This window comes from Ovis canadensis, chromosome 16, assembly GCF_042477335.2.
Source record: "Ovis canadensis isolate MfBH-ARS-UI-01 breed Bighorn chromosome 16, ARS-UI_OviCan_v2, whole genome shotgun sequence".
Taxonomy (NCBI): Eukaryota; Metazoa; Chordata; class Mammalia; order Artiodactyla; family Bovidae; genus Ovis; species Ovis canadensis.
In genome coordinates this window covers 27,687,043-27,704,467 of record NC_091260.1, presented here as the reverse complement: position 1 = coordinate 27,704,467, position 17,425 = coordinate 27,687,043, and the positions used below count along the sequence as shown (strand labels likewise).

The following is a 17,425-nucleotide window of genomic DNA, read 5'->3' as shown; positions in this document are numbered from 1 at the left end:
GGGTGACAATATACAGCCTTGACGTACTCCTTTTCCTATTTGGAATAAGTCTGTTGTTCCATGTCCAGTTCAAACTTTTGCTTCCTGACCTGCATATCGGTTTCTCAAGAGGCAGGTTAGGTGGCCTGGTATTCTCATCTCTTTCAGAATTTTCCACAGTTTACTGTGATCCACACAGTCAAGGCTTTGGTATAGTCAGTAAAGCAGAAAAAGATGTTTTTCTGGAGCTCTCTTGCTTTTTCAATTATCCAGCGGATGTTGGCAATTTGATCTCTGGTTCCTCTGCCTTTTCTAAAACCAGCTTGAACATCTGGAAGTTCACAGTTCATGTATTGCTGAAGCCTGGCTTGGAGAATTTTGAGCATTACTTCACTAGCGTGTGAGGTGACTGCAACTGTGTGGTAGTTTGAGCATTCTTTGGCATTGCCTTCCTTTGGGATTGGAATGAAAACTGACCTTTTCCAGTCCTGTGGCCACTGCTGAGTTTTCCAAATTTGCTGGCATATTGAGTGCAGCACTTTCACAGCATCATCTTTCAGGATTTGAAATAGCTCAACTGGATTCCATCACCTCCACTAGCTTTGTTGGCAAGCTTCAACTGAGCCAGGTTTCAGTTGTTGCTTGGAGGCATGTGACTTGGTTCTCCCAGCATGCTTTTATTCTTAGCCCTTGGAGATTCATACCCCAAGTATTCTCTTATTACATGATTTAAAAAGTAAATTTTTTTCCCATACAAGAACATTTTTATTCCATTACAAAATAACTCTGCTATGAACTAGAGTATCAACAACAATCCAGGTTCATTTGCATTTTCTCCAAACAACTTAGAAAACAGTGTAATGCCACTGTTAGAGCTGTTATCAAGGCTTTAGGAATTGTCACATTTATATAGAGAAATGATATTTGTTTACAGTACATAAGTACAAATTTAGATTGCATAACTGCACATGCTGAAGTTTACTTTTTCACTCCATTAATCATAATGGAGCTGTTTAAATCAAGGTTTCAGCAGACCAAATTCACCTTTATACAGAGTTAATTCAATCAACAGGAAAACCTTTCATAAACCGTTTCCACTGCTCACCTCTTCACCTAGTATTTGCAGGGATAAGGAATAAAAGGTTAAGAGTCAATATAGTTTTTTCTGGAATATACTTTCTCCAAGCTCCTAAATCTACTACACTTGTACTTCATGACATCTTTGCTAGTCACCAGATACAGAGCCACCTGTCACTGGGTCTGTGGCAGGGGAATAGAAGTGCTGACAGAGGGATTTCTGAATTTTCTGCAAACCCAAGACAAATAACAGAGCTAAAGGACTATGCCCAAGGCCCTGAAATCAGGATGCTAAATCACATTGTCCAAAGAGGCAATGATTCACTGCACAAAATGCTATCCTTTAATGTACTTACGGTAGCCACATTTTTTACAGCCTGCTCGGACACTGTCCTTGTTGCAACCTGAAATACAATTAGATAACATTTAAGAAGACATACAGACAAGTAAAAACAAACATTTCATCACTTGGAAAAGCTGAGAAAACCACTTGTGATAGAATTTATTTCTTAAAAAAAAAAACCCGAATTCCCCCTGACCTAGCTTAAGAGTACTGCTCAATTATTATAATTATTAGAAATCACTAGAAAAGCTAATTCACTCAAATTATTTCCTTGACAAATACTTAACAGAAGATTTTTTTTCTAATACAACAGAAATGCAGTACAATAGTCAAAGTTTCAACATTTCAAGGACTCTCTAACACTGCAGAAGAAATTCCAGGGTACTTTGGCCTATCCCTCAAATACAAAGCAATTGATTAGATAAATATGTAAACATTCAGGTTAACAAATGCTTTTCTGCTTACCCTTAAAAGAAAAAGAAATTCTAACTTTCTTAAAGGAATTGGTGAAATTTTAGAAAGATACATAATTGCTGGGTATTAGAAGGAACATCTCAAATCAGCACTCAAATTTTGACAAGAGAAAGGAAACTAGTCACATACTCAGTCTGACCAATGTTTAAAAGTATTTACAGTATCTCCGTACAATTAGTGGTATCCACAAGTAATGTTGAAGATACAAATAACAGATGAAATAACATTTTTTATTGTGATAAAATACATATAAAAATGTATCATCTTAACCATTTCAAAGTGTACAATTCAGTGGTGTTAAGTGCATTCACAATGTTATGCAACCATCACCACTATATCACTTCCAAAACTCCATTCTTATCATCTCAAACAGTAACTGTAGCCAATAAACCATTACAGTCCATCACCTTTCCTTTTTAGCCCCTGGTAATCTCTGTTCTACTTTGTCTCTATGCATTTGCCTATTTTAGGTATCTTATATAAGTGGAATCATACAATATTTATCCTTTAGTGCTTGGCTTATTGCATCTAGCATTAAGTTTTCATGGTTCATCCATACTGTAGCACAAACCAGAATAGCATCCCTTTTTATGACTGAATAATATTTCACTGTGTGTATATATACTTCAAACTGATTTTAACCTTCAGTAAAGGGCTCCCATCCAGAGAAGGCAATGGCACCCCACTCCAGTACTCTTGCCTGGAAAATCCCATGGACGGAGGAGCCTGGTAGGCTGCAGTCCATGGGGTCGCTAGGAGATGGACATGACTGAAGCAACTTAGCAGGAGCAGCAGCAGCAGCAGCAGCAAGGGCTTCCATCAATCAATCAACGGGCCAGTACAGTATTACTCTATTTCCTTAATGAAGGGTGTTTCACTTTCAAATCCTTCAAATGGAGATATCCCAATTTAATAAGGTATATAGTGTAATATAATATACCTAATTTTAAAAGAAAGATCATTTTCAAACCATTTCTTTAATATTATAAAGTCAAATATTAATTTCCAGCTAAAATATATATTACTGAGTTATTCTAGTAAAAATACAGTCAGTTGTACTACTACGCTTGATTTTAGAGACGTAAACTTGTTCCAGTGCATCTAAGAGGGAACAACTGGAGTGCAAAGTGTCCATGAAATAGACCAGGTGAATACAAAAAACTGCATCCAGTTGACTGGAGCCTCAAAACACACATGGGCACATCTCAAACATTTCCAGTGACCGCAGTTCACCCCATGTGTCTGAGAGCAGCACCCATACCTATCTGGTTTTGTATTATCACCTTCCTACCGTTACTTTAGAACAACTCACAGGCTGCAATTCTTCTGAATTCCACTCCCACAGCAAACTTCAGGACTTTTAAAAGGTACAATGCCCTACTTATTTCAGTATTTATGTATCTTTTAGCCAATTAACATGTGCAGATAGGTTCCTATGATTTTTTATGTACCAGTGATGAAGTTTTTCAGTGTGGTGCCCCAACCTCATATTTCTCCCTTTAAACCTGTGGGTTTTATTGCAGAGAGTAAAAACACATATGCTGCACTGTAGCACAATTGTAAAATGAAATTGGTAATAATAAAATCAGGCTCTTTGTTATGAAATAACTACATGCTGAAAAAAAGGCTCAGAGAATCCAGGTCAATGTGAAGTTTGTTCCCATAGAAACCATAGACACTGAATAACACTGAATAAAACTGCTAAACGCCCCGTTATCCGTCTTATAGCAAACTCAAGACGCTGTAATGGACAGACTGGAAATCATCTCATCTCAGCACATATTAGAAATAACGCATCTTTGATGAAAGATGTTGATAAAACTCATCATTCAAGTATCTCATATTTTTAGAATGAATAAAATATGAAACTTTTTCAGAGTAGTTCATCTTCTTTAATAAGGCTGTAATTTTTACATGAAAGGGAAGTATAATAAGAACTCTAAATAATTTCACATCAGGTATTTACTCATCAGCCTTTGGTTAAATTAAGATTTCAAGCTTCATCTGTCTGTAATTTCCGTGACTATCTGGCCAGCTAAATGCTTCTACCTGGAACCTTGAACCTATCTTCCTGGAACCGATCTTTCTTGAACCTTCTACCTGGAACCTCGCTTCCCTTTTCTGCCTAAATTAACCAGTCTGTTTCTGCTGTCTGGAACAAGAACTCTGTTGATACACCAGTACTCGAGATCTGCATCAAACTGAACAGCAGGATTGTAAGGGAGGCCCTGACTCTGACAAGTTTTCCATTTCCCCACTTAGGTTCCCATGCTGTTCTCTGTTCCACTCCTCTTCAAATTTTGAGAATAATAAACCCTGCCTCCCTCAAAATGTTTCAACAATCCAAAAGCCATTAAATAATCATGATCTACAATCCAAAAACCATTAAATAATCATAACCTATAATCCAAAAGCCATCAAATAAAAACTCAGAAATCTGGCTACATAACAAAATCTGAATGGCAAAGACTACCAAAAGCAAACTCAAAATGCACATTAAAAAAATGAGAAAAAATATTTGCAATTCCTAGTGCCAACAAACGGCAGTTATCCCTACTCTAACCCACCAGATCATTAAGACCAATAGCCACCAGGGAAGAAATGGGCAAAGGAACTGAACAGAATGTTCACTGAAAAGGAAATAAAGACAACTCTGAAACACATGGACAGATGCTCAGCCTTATTCATGATAAATGAAATGTACATTAAAATCTATCCTGGGATTCCATTTTCACTTATCTGAACAGCAGAAATTGAAAAGGTTGAAGAGAGCGTGGCGGGGAATATACCTATGTGTTTCACTGGTAGAAGTATAAATCAGTACCATCTCTATGGAAAGTAAGCAGACAAAACCTATCAGAACCACTCAAGTACATACTCCTTTGATACAGCACATCCACATTTGGGAATTAATCCTCAATTTACCTGCACAAATGCATACAGGTTTATGTACAAAGTTATTCACTGCAGCATATTTGTAACAGTAAAAGAGTGGAAGTAACCTAGTCATCAATTATGGTATGAAAGAATAAGGATGTTGCTTACTTAAAGATATGCAACAATCTCTGAAAGAAAAAAGCAAACTATAGAATACTGCTTATGGTACATTGCCATTTGTATAAAAGGAAGGAAAACCCCTGCACAGTTATACATAATATACATGACATTAATAGATACAGACATGTAAAAAATATCTCTGCAAGGATATACATTGGTTACCTGAAGAAAGCAGTCCTGGCTCCAGGGGGGAAAGGGTGAGAGATATGTCACTACAGACCTTTTATATCTCTAAAATTTAAAATTTGAATGAGTTGCTTTCTCAAAAACAGAACCAAGAAACCTCCCTCAAACAAACCAAACTCAACACTAAGAAGGGTTGCTGTCATGCACGTATTCGTAGACAAAAGGCAACGATTGCACTTGCAAATTCTTCAGAGAAGCTATATTGCAGATTTTCAATAAAATTTCATTAACTGAAGATTTTAGGAGCAAATTGTAGAGATCTTTATATCTTGCATTATTATATGTTAACAGGCTTCCTCTGAATCTAGAATTCTGCTGAGGTTGAATGGTAGGAGTTCTTCCCCTCCCAGGGAACTTACAGGAGCAAAAAATGCCAGATTCTCCAGATTTGGGCCACGCTACATTTTGTATACAACTTAGTGCCTAGCGTGGTGTAGAGTGGCTAGGAGCTTCTCAACAAATTTTTGTTGCTTTGAGGTTATAAACTTAAAATACTTCAACAGTTGGGAATCAGTAATTTCTACAGCTCCCAATTGCCAGCTATGAAACTGTTGTCGTTAGCCTATCTGAAACATGACAGGCTCTAGAAGGAAAGGAATTAAAGGACAAAAGAAAACAAAACGATGATTGCTGGGTAGGGGGAAATGACAGAGACACAAGGAAACTTCCTGAGGTGATGCAAATATTCAAAATTTTTATGTACGTATGAACTTCAAGTTGTAGAAAAGTTTTCCTGCCAGCTACATCAATAACAGACATTGCCACTTTTGCCAGGTAACTCTTCACTGGGAATGGTTAATTATTAACATGAATGTAAGAATGTGAATGATAAAAGCAGTTTCAAAAGAAAGCAAACTTCACTGAGCAGCTTCCCTGGTGGCTCAGCGGTAAAGAAGCTGCCTGTAGTGCAGGAGACGCGGGTTCAATCCCTGGGATGGGAAGATCCCCTGGAGGAAGAAATGGCAGGCCACTCCAGTATTCTAGCCTGAGAAATCCCACGGACAGAGGAACCTGGAGTCATAAGAGGCGGACACGATTTAGTGACTAAACCACAACTTCACTGAGTTTCAGTGTGTTAAAATGTCCTTTCCTTAATAACAACTCCGAGTCCATAATTTCACTAAGTAACAGTATACATTTCATTGTGTTACCTACAAAATGGTTACATACACTGCTATGGAAAAGCAGCTGGAGGAGGTGACCATAAAATAGGTGAGGCTGATTATCATTTGTGGAAACTAACCTTGATACTTTATAGTCATACTCTGTAATAATCACTAGCAGGACCACCCAAAAGACGCCATGCTGTAGAAGAGGGCAGCAGAGGATGAGATGGTTTGATAGCATCACTGACTCAATGGACACGAATCTGAGCAAACTCCAGGAGACAGTGAAGGACAGGGAAGTCTGGTGTGCTGCAGTCCATTGGGTCGCAAAGAGTCAGACACAAACTAAGCGACTGAACAATATCTGTATGAGCATTATACCTAAAAATAAAAGAGCATTCTTATCTTTTTGATGATCAGAATCGTTGGAGCCCTATTTTCATGTAATACACTATCTGGATCAATCATCCAAGAAATTACCTTCACATTTTCTGTATTTTCTAATGGCACTTGCATTGTGCTTTTACAGTGCTGTCATGCTTATTATTTCAATTTTTTCCTGGGTTTAAACAGTTTATCTATGTCTTACCATCTAACTTAATGGCACAATTTAAGATGATTACACTTTGAAGCATTATTTTGAATTGAAAGAAGGTTAACATATCTATAACTCTGGTCTAAGTTTAAGGGAACTTCAATAAGGATTTTTTTAAAAAAATCACTTTTGTCCTCTTTCTTTTTTTTTTTTTAATATACTGATAGGTTATATTTTATTTTATTTTTTTAATTTTTACTTTATTTTACTTTACAATACTGTATTGGTTTTGCCATACATTGACATGAATCTACCACGGGTGTATACAAGCTCCCAATCCTGAATCCCCCTCCCACCTCCCACCCCATATCATTTCTCTGGATCATCCCCATGCACCAGCCCCAAGCATCCTGTATCCTGTTGTCCTCTTTCTTAAGCAGTGCATTACATTTCACTACTTGACCTAAGTTTCATGAGGACACAGGCTGTGACACTGTGTCCCCCACTGTGCCTATACCACAGTGGTGCTCAAAACACTTGCTCAAATAATGAAACCAACAGGGGCAGCAGGTCAACTCAGGATGCAGCTGTGTGTGGTAAAGGCCACCAGGGCTGACTCAGCTTATCAAGATGCCGAGGCAATCTACTGTGAAGACTGGACTTTCTCCGCTGGCCCCTTACACATTAATATTCTCCAAGATCCACCCACAGACCTTCCCTTCGCACTCTATACATTCCACCTGGGCAAAGACTTCCATTCCCCTGGCCTATTATAAGTGTGTGGATGACACCAAATTGTTCTTTGATTCTGTTTTCCTTCCTAAGCTACACATTTTCTCTCTTAGTGTCTATTAGATATTCTTATTCCATGACTACACCTCAAAAGACCCAACTGAACGCATCATCTCGCTAAAAACTGCTCCTTCTCAGGTGCTGCCTGAAATAGCCCCACCCAACTGCCTATCGGTGAAACTCAGGTGTATCTCATTTCCAATCTTACTCACCTACCATGAATCAATCAGTGATTTCACCACCAGAAATATATCTCTAATCTATCTACTTCTCTTCTTTTTCACTGAGACCATCTGGTGAGGCATCATCATAACTTACCAGAGTTACTCTGAACTGGTGTCTCTGCCTCCAAACTAGCTCTCCTCCAATCTACTGTGCAGCCATGATGCGCTTCCAAAATGTGAGTACATTTAAAAATCCTTAAATCTCTTCCAGTGGTCCTGAAGGAAACATCCAAACTCCTTCTCATGGCTTAAAACATCCTCTACGAATGGGAAATTGCCTTGTAATTATACTAAAACATGGCAAAATGGACAAGCACACAGGGTCCAGAGGAACGGCACTGACCCGTCACTTCCTAGCTGTCTCAACTACTCACTTGACTTCCCCGTCCCTCAGCATTCTGAACTGCAGCATGGAAATTGTAATACCTATCTCGCAGTGTGGGTGCCAATGTTAAATAAGAGAAAAATACAATGTTTGAGACAGCGTCTGACACATCTGACATGCAGCAAATGTTGAGTAAATATTAGCCACTGTTCTGTCTCCAGTGAATTTCTCACTTCTCTCTGTTTGTACTCTGAGTTCCATCCAAAGGGTACATCTTTCATTTCGTCTTCTCACACATTTCCTCTTTCTGTACATATCTAGTCCCTCTGGCTATAACTCCCCCTCCCACAATTCTTCAGGTCTCATCCTAAATGCCACATCCTCTGGAAGGTCCTTCTGAACTCTCCAGTTTCCTATTAGATGCCCTTTCTATGTGCTCCTCAAGGCTGTGTATGTTCCCTGTCATACCACTGTCTGACTTTCTAGTACTTTCTTTTCACTGCTAAATTGTAAGTCCTGTGCCAAGGGCAACTGTATTCCCGGGGCCTAGCACAGAGCCTAGCATGCAATATGCCTTTAATAAAAATTATCAGGTCTATGTCAATGACCCAGATAACCATGATGGTGTGATCATTCACTTAGAGCCAGACATCCTGCAATGCAAAGTCAAGTGGGCCTTATGAAGCATCACTACAAACAAAGCTAGTGGAGGTGTCAGATTCCAGTCGAGCTATTTCAAATCCTAAAAAAATTATGCTGTTAAAGTGTTGCACTCAATATGTCAGCAAATTTGGAAAATTCGGCAGTGGCCACAGGACTGGAAAAGGTCAGTTTTCATTCCAATCCGCAAAAAAGGCATTGCCAAAGAATGTTCAAGCTACCACACAATTGCACTGGTCTCACACGCTAGCAAAGTAATGCTCAAAATTCTCCAAGCCAGGGTTCAACATGCGTGAACTGAGAAATTCCAGATGGTCAAGTTGGATTTAGAAAAGGCAGAGGAACCAGAGATCAAATTGCCAAAATCCACTGGATCATAGAAAAAGCAAAAGAGTTCCAGAAAAATACCTACTTCTGCTTTATTGACTATGCTAAAGCCTTTGACTGTGTGGATCACAACAAACTGTGGAAAATTCTTTAAGAGGAATATGAGACCACCTTACTTGCCTCCTAAGAAACCAATACATAGGTCAAGAAGCAATGCTTAGAACCAGACATGGAACAGAATGGTTCAACATTGGGAAAAAAGTACATCAAGGCTGTATATTGTCACCCTGCTTATTTAACTTATGTGCAGAGTACATCATGCAAAATACTGGGCTGGATGAAGTGCTAGCTGGAATCAAGACAGCCAGGAGAAATATCAATAATCTCAGATATGCAGATGACACCACCCTTATGGCAGAAAGCGAAGAACTAAACGGCCTCTTAATGATAGTGAAAGAGGAGAGTGAAAAGCTGGCTTAAAACTCAACATTGAAAAAAAGAAGATCATGGCATCTGGTCCCATCACTTCCTGGCAAACTGATGGGGAAACAATGGAAACTGACAGACTTTCTTTTCTTGGGCTCCAAAATCACTGCAGATGGTGACTGCAGCCATGAAGTTAAAAGACGCTTGCTCCTTGGAAGAAAAGCTATGACCCACCTAGACAGCATATTAAAAAGCAGAGACATTACTTTGCCAACAAAGGTCCACCTAGTCAAAGTTATGGTTTTTCCAGCAGTCATGTATGGATGTGAGAGTTAGGCTATAAAGAAAGCTGAGCACTGAAGAATTGAGGCTTTTGAACTGCGGTGTTGCAGAAGACTCTAGAGTGTCCCTTGGACTGCAACAAGATCAAACCAGTCAATCCTAAAAGAAATCAATCCTGAATATTCATTGGAAGGAATGAAGCTGATGCTGAAGCTCCAATACTCTGGGCACCGGATGCGAAGAACTGACTCATTGGAAAAGACCCTGATGCTGGGAAAGACTGAAGGTAGGAGAAGGGGATGACAGAGGATGAGGTGGTTGGATGGCGTCACCAACTCGATGGACATGAGTCTGAGCAAGTTCCCAGAGTTGGTGATGGACAGGAAGCCTGCATGCTGTAGTCTATGGAGTCACAAAGAGTCGAACACGACTGAACTGACAACAGTGCCCTGTGTGATCCTCCCAAAACTGCATTTGGTAGAACAGCACAACCTTCCCATGCATAACAGCTATGTGCAAAGCACAGTTCAGCAAAGGCTGCCACAGAACAAACGTGGTCAAATAATACTGGGGAGGGCAGGTAAAAACAAAGTTAGGGCTTCTGAACCACTGCACTTCTCAGCGTCTTTTCTAAGTACCGTGAATCTCCAAGTTGTATGTTTGAGTGGGTGGAGGGGTGGTGGTGGTGTATATTTCTCAAAATAGCTCCTGCAAGGAGAACTGGAAGGAACCACAGGTATAAATCAACACATTTTTTTTTTTAACAGTTGCAGAAACAGGCCCAGGAGGGCAAAAAGAAGGGTTCAGGACCACACAGCTACTACATGTAAGAGGAAGAGAGAGAAGCGGAACCGCAGAGGCTCATTTCAGCCCTGACACTTCCAGTGCAAACAACGCCTTCGGCTACTTGGGTCCGCCAAGTGTTGCCACCTCAAATTTTATTTTCAAACCATACTAAAGTTGAGGTTAGTTTTTCTGGGCCAACTGCCTCCTAGGCCTACAGACAGGAGTCTGTCTCAAACACCCCTCCCCCACTCCGCCCTATATACACTTTCCCTGTAAGTCCGTTTTTGGCAGTGGGAGCTGGGCTGCTGCGGGGGAGATCGTTTCTTTCTTCTTTTCTTTCCTTTAGAGTTTATTTTTGGACTGTAAAATTTTTCTTGTAAACCAAACGAACCTGATCATTTTAACCTTCCACCCTTGGGCGGTACTCCTTACCCAGCGCACACTAACCTACCCTACCTACTCCCTCCCTCGCCCAAACCCCTGCGGTTGGTCTTTACCTGGAATTGCCATGGCGTTGGTAAGAGGGGTCGCAGAACCCCTAGGCTTCGGAGGGTTCTCTCGCTTCCCGCTGGTCGCGAGGACAACACCCAGCGAGGGGGCCGTGTTTCTCCCACCCGCGCCGCGCCACCCGGGTGACAGCAGGGGAAGGCCCTAAAAGCGCCTGGAGATTGCGGAACCAAGTGGCTGCTGATGCAGTTTCCGGGGGAATCGTATTGTACGCCACACACGGCGCGAACCATTACTGCCAGCTTCGAGGAGGTGAAGGAGACCTGTACACGCGTGTAGTGAAGTAAACAACACCAAAACTTACGAACTGTTGTTTTAAAAATTGGAATACAAGTTAAATTCATCTATAGGAGTTTAATAGTCTCTTCTCAATTCCCTGGACGCCATTGGAATCCCCCTTTTCAGGATTAGCGGTGCTCGGGTCCAGGAGCAACATGGCGGCGTCCGTGAGGACCTAGGCTTGGGAAGAGCTAGTGTTTGGTGTGGTGCTACTGTCTTGCGGGATATTGACAGGCTGGAGCTTTCCGCGACTTGCCAATTTAAGGAAGCGTGTACCCATAGGTGGGCAGCTCTAGTTACCGGCGGTTTGCTCTCATCCCCATTTAGGAGCGGAGTTCTGAGCACTGACCGGAATGAGCAACATTTATATCCAGGAGCCTCCCACGAACGGGAAGGTGAGTCTCACCTAGGGTACCTGGGCTCCCCAAAGCGATATCTCATTGAATAAAGGAATTCTGGGGTTGTAGGGTTGGAAGGGATTACAAAAACTTTACCTCTGTCTCTGAGCAGGATTGCACTGAAAGCCACATGCTGGCACTTCTCAGCACATAATTGAAAAAGTCCTCAAGTGGAGATTTCTCCATCAACCAACCTCCTGGCCCTACTGTTCCTTGTTTTGCTTCAACCTAACTCTGCATGCGTTTTCTAGGGTCGTAGGTAAAAAGCCAGGTATGTTTTAAAAATTGACATTCTTTTGCTAAACTTGGAGATCGCGATTTCTCCATTTTTTCCACAATTCTATATTGACTGAATGCCTACTAGGCACCAGGTGCGGAGAATACGAAGATGGATGTTTAAAACCTGTTGCTGCCCTGGAAGAGCTAATGGTTTTAGTTTTAGAGACAGGCAGGTAAACAAAAACCTAATGGTATGTTTGGGAGGCGTTCTAATGGACAGAGGAGCATCTGCTATGGTATTACTGAGAAGTTAGCAACTGGGAAAGTAGAGAAAGTCTTCGTGGACGAAGTATCTTTTGACCTGGGCTTTGTCAGCGGAACTGGGGAGTGGAAAGAAAAGCCAGCATTGTACCTATTATCACAGCTTAAGTTGAGTGAAATATACATGAAATAGTCATGCAAATTAGTGTATGCAAACTGTGTTAAACATTGTTCTTCTGAACAGAATTGGACTGAGAAAGAATATCAGGCACAGCCCAAGTTTTCCTTCAAAACCAGTTTGGAACTTTTTATAGCATAAAACCAATTGAAGAATTGAAGCTTCAAAATTCTGTACCGTAGACAGCTTGGCAAGAATTTTGGCGTGGAGAACTCAGACCAGTGCTATGTGACAACCTAGAGGGATGGGATGGGGTGGAAGGTGGGAGGTTCAAGAGGGAGGGCACACCTGTATATCTATGATTGATTCATGTTGACGTATGGCAGACACAATGTAAGCCAACACAATATTGTAAGGCAGTTATCCTTCAATTAAAAATAAAAAGAAAATAATTTTGGCCTAGAAAGAATTTAAAGCAGGTGTAGTAAGTTTGCTTAATGAATGTTTGTTTAGTGATCTGTACTAAAAGGATTCAAAGATATTCCAAATAAATGGGACAAAATTTCTCTCTTTAAAGAGTAGTATCAACTTAGAAAGTACCCCTTGAAGAAATTTCCTGATCTACTGAAGATGAAATTTCCATGTATAATGATGATTTAATCTACATTTTATATTAACCCATATGTTTTAATCTTAAGAAACATTATCACAGTATTGTCTTACTTGTAAGCATTAAGAAAAAGAGCCACTGATACATGACAGAGTAGTTGTGGCCAAATGGAATGCATAGCCAGAGGAGGAGCAATGTACCTTCTTTTTTAATTCAGTAGCTTACCAATGAAAAGATTAAGAAAACCTGGTTAGAACTGTGACCCAACCATAATGTGGTTTTACCATATAAACTTACAAGTTTCCTGTTGTCAAAAATTTTTATAAAAATAATAATTACAACAATTATAGCTACCATATTTTGAGCATTTACTCTATCAGGTACTGTTCTGAGCAGTCTGTGTATGATAACTCATTTTGTCCTTACAGCGAACCTATGAAGATATTACTATCCCTATTTTTATTTTTTATTGAAGTATGGTGTATGTGATATACATTATTAGCTTCATGTGTGCAACATGATTTAACATTTGAAACATTACAAAATGGTCACCACAATAAGTCTAGTTACCACTTGTCAGCATACAAAGTTAATGCTATTTTATCGACTGTATTCTCTATGCTGTACTTTTCATCCCCATGACTTACTTATTATGCAACTGAATGTTGGTACCTCTTGATTCCCGTCACCTATTCTACCCCTCACCTCCCACCCATTTTCACTGTTTCTCACCTCTGGCAACCACCAGACTATTTTCTGTATCTAAGTCTGGGTTTTATTTGTTTCTGTTTCAGAGTCCACATGTAAATGGAATCATGTGGTATTTATCTTTCTATGTCAGACTGAGTTCATTTAGCATAATACTCGTAAAGCTCCATCCATGTTGTGGCACAGGGCAATATTACTTTCTTTTTTATGGCTGAGTAGTATTCTGGTGTGTCTTCTTTATACTCATCCATCAGTGGACACTTAAGTTGTTTTCTTATGTTCAATTCAGTCACTCAGTCGTGTCCGACTCTTTGCGACCCCATGGATTGCGGCATGCCAGGTTTCCCTGTCTATCACCAACGCTGGGAACTTGCTCAAACTCATGTCCATCGAGTTGGTGATGCCATCCAACCATCTCATCCTCTGTTATCCCCTTCTCCTCCCTCTTTCAGTCTTTCCCAGCATCAGGGTCTTTTCCATTGAGTCAGTTCTTCACATCAGGTGGGCAAAGTATTGGAGCTTCAACTTCAGCATCAGTCCTTCAAATGAATATTCAGGACTGATTTCCTTTAGGACTGACTGCTTTGATCTCCTTGCAGTCCAAGGGACTCTGAACAGTCTTCTCCAACACCACAGTTCGAAAGCATCAATTTTTTGGCGCTCAGCTTTGTTTATATTCCAACTCTCACATCCATATGTGACTACTGGAAGAACCATAGCTTTGACTAGATGAATCTTTGTTGGCAAAGTGATGTCTCTGCTTTTTAATATGCTGTCTAGGTTGATCATAGCTTTTCTTCCAAGGAGCAAGCGTCTTTTAATTTCATGGCTGCAGTCACCATCTGCAGTGATTTTGGAGCCCAAGAAAAGATTCTGTCACTGTTTCCATTGTTTCCCCATCAGTTTGCCAGGAAGTGATGGGACCAGATGCCATGATCTTTTTTTGAATGTTGAGTTTTAAGCCAGCGTTTTCTCTCTCCTCTTTCACTACCATCAAGAGGCTGTTTAGTTCTTCTTTGCCTTCTGCCATAAGGGTGGTGTCATCTGCATATCTGAGGTCACTGATACTTCTCCCGGCAGTCTTGATATGTGTGACCCACACAGTCAAAGACTTTAGCATAATCAACGAAGCAGAAGCAGGTGTTTTTCTGGAACTCTTGCTTTTTTGATGATCCAGTGGATGTTGGCAATTCGATATCTGGTTCCTCTGCCTTTTCTAAATCCAGCTTGACCATCTGGAAGTTCTTGATTCACTCACTGTTGAAGTCTGGCTTGGAGAATTTTGAGCATTACTTTGCTAGCTTTTGTAAATAATGCTGCAGTTAACGTAGGGGTGCATATCTCTTTTCTAGTTAATGTCTTCTTTTTCTTTGGATAAATATTCAAAAGTAGAATTGCTGGTTAATATGGTAGTTCATTTTTAATTTTTTGAGTAACTTCCACAGTGTTTTCCATAGTGGCTGTGCCTATTTATATTCCCACCAACAGTTCACAGATGTTCCCTTCTTCCATATCTTTGCTAACACTTGTTATTTCTTATCTTTTTAATAATAACCATTCTGTTGGGTGTGAGATGATACCTCACTGTGGTTTTGATTTGCATTTACCTTATGATTAGTGATTTTGAGCATCTTTTCATGTGCCTGTTACCCATCTGTATGTCTTCTTTGGAAAAAATGTGTATTCAGATCCTTATATGTGGTTTTTAAACACATTTTTTGTTACATATGTTATGGAAGTTCTCTTTATATTTTGGAGATTAACCCTTTATCAGATATATGATGTGCAGATATCTTCTCCCAATTCAGTAGGTTATGTTTTCATTTTGTTGATGGTTTCCTTTGCTGTGCAGAAGATTGTTCATATCGTCCCATTTGGTTATTTTTACCTTTGTTGCCCTTGCGTTTGAAATCTCATTAAAAAAAAAAAAGCAATTTGCTAAGACCAGTACTATAGGCGCTTACTGCCTATCTTTTATTCTGGAATATTTATGGTTTCAGATTTTGCATTCAAGTCTTGAGTCCACTTTGAGTTTGTTTTTGTATATAGTATATGATAGTGGTCTAGTTTCACTCTTTTACTTGCAGCTGTTCAGTTTTCCCAGGATAGATTTTTTTTTTTTTTAGTTTTTTATTTTCTTAATTTTAAAATCTTTAATTCTTACATGCGTTCCCAAACATGAACCCCCCTCCCCCACCCAGGATAGATTTTTGAAGAGAGTACCTATCCCCATTATGCATTCTTGCCTCCATCAGTTCAGTTCAGTTGCTCAGTCGTGTCCGACTCTTTGCAACCCCATGAATCGCAGCACGCCAGGCCTCCCTGTTCATCACCATCTCCCGGAGTTCACTCAGACTCAAGTCCATCGAGTCCATGATGCCATCCAGCCATCTCATCCTCTGTCATCCCCTTCTCCTCCTGCACCCAATCCGTCCCAGCGTCAGAGTCTTTTCCAATGAGTCAACTCTTCGCATGAGGTGGCCAAAGTACTGGAGTTTCAGCTTTAGCATCATTCTTCCAAAGAAATCCCAGTGTTGATCTCCTTCAGAATGGACTGGTTGGATCTCCTTGCAGTCCAAGGGGCTCTCAAGAGTCTTCTCCAGCACCACAGTTCAAAAGCATCAATTCTTCGGCGCTCAGCCTTTTTCATAGTCCAACTCTCACATCCATGCATGACCACAGGAAAAACCATAGCCTTGACTAGACGGACCTTAGTCGGCAAAGTAATGTCTCTGCTTTTGAATATGCTATCTAGGTTGGTCATAACTTTTCTTCCAAGGAGTAAGCATCTTTTAATTTCATGGCTGCAGTCACCATCTGCAGTGATTCTGGAGCCCAAAAAAATAAAGTCTAACACCGTTTCTACTGTTTCCCCATCTATTTCTCGTGAAGTGATGGGACCAGATGCCATGATCTTCATTTTCTGAATGTTGAGCTTTAAGCCAACTTTTTCACTCCCCTCTTTCACTTTCATCAAGAGGCTTTTTACCTCCTCTTCACTTTCTGCCATAAGGGTGGTGTCATCTGCCTATCTGAGGTTATTGATATTTCTCCCAGCAATCTTGATTCCAGCTTGTGTTTCTTCCACTCCAGCGTTTCTCATGATGTACTCTGCATATAAGTTAAATAAGCAGGGTGACATGGTAAACTAATTAACCATGAAAGTGTGGTCTTATTTCTGAGCTTTCCATTCTGTTCCATTGATCTATGCCTCTGTTTTTTACACCAATACTATTCTGTTTTGATTGCTATAGTTTTGTAGTATAATTTGAAATTAGGGAGCATGATACCTCTGGATTTGTTATTCTTTCTCAAGGTTTCTTTGTCCATTTGGGGTCTTTTGTGGTTCCATACAAATTTTAGGGTTATTTGTCCTAGTTCTGTGAAAAATGCCATTGGAGTTTTGATAGGGATTACACTAAATGTATAGATTATTTGGGTAGTATGGACTTCTTTTTTCCTTTTACTTTCTGGCCTTTATTTTTGTTGTTGTTGTTGTTGATTTATTTTTTCTAACTGATTTATTTATTTTAATTGGAGGCTAATTACTTTACAATAATGTAGTGGGTTTTGCCATACATCGACATGAATCAGCCTCAGGTGCACATGTGTTCCCCATCCAGAACATCCCTCCCAGCTCCCTCCCCATCCTATCCCCCAGGGTCATCCCAGGGCACCAGTCCTGAGCACCCTATCTCATACATTGAACCTGGACCGGTGATCCACTTCACATATGATAATATACA

At 40.1% G+C, this 17,425-nt stretch overlaps 2 protein-coding genes across 5 annotated transcripts in view; one reads left to right on the top strand and one right to left on the bottom strand.

Moving 5' to 3' along the window:
• The window catches only part of SREK1IP1 (SREK1 interacting protein 1), a 31,227-nt gene extending 19,956 nt beyond the window's left edge, over positions 1 to 11,271 (bottom strand). For all 4 annotated transcript variants that reach the window (XM_069556313.1, XM_069556315.1, XM_069556317.1 and 1 more), the window contains exons 1-2: positions 11,077 to 11,271; positions 1,413 to 1,460 (exon numbers count right to left, since the gene is read on the bottom strand). In XM_069556313.1, the coding sequence (XP_069412414.1) occupies positions 1,413 to 1,460; positions 11,077 to 11,089 (61 nt within the window). In that variant the 5' untranslated portion in view covers positions 11,090 to 11,271. The remainder of the gene's footprint in view (positions 1 to 1,412; positions 1,461 to 11,076) is intronic.
• Positions 11,272 to 11,273: 2 nt separating this feature from the next.
• Positions 11,274 to 17,425, top strand: part of CWC27 (CWC27 spliceosome associated cyclophilin) — a 255,917-nt gene continuing 249,765 nt past the window's right edge. The window contains exon 1 of the mRNA XM_069556311.1: positions 11,274 to 11,760. Coding sequence (XP_069412412.1) covers positions 11,719 to 11,760 — 42 coding nt within the window. The 5' untranslated portion in view covers positions 11,274 to 11,718. The remainder of the gene's footprint in view (positions 11,761 to 17,425) is intronic.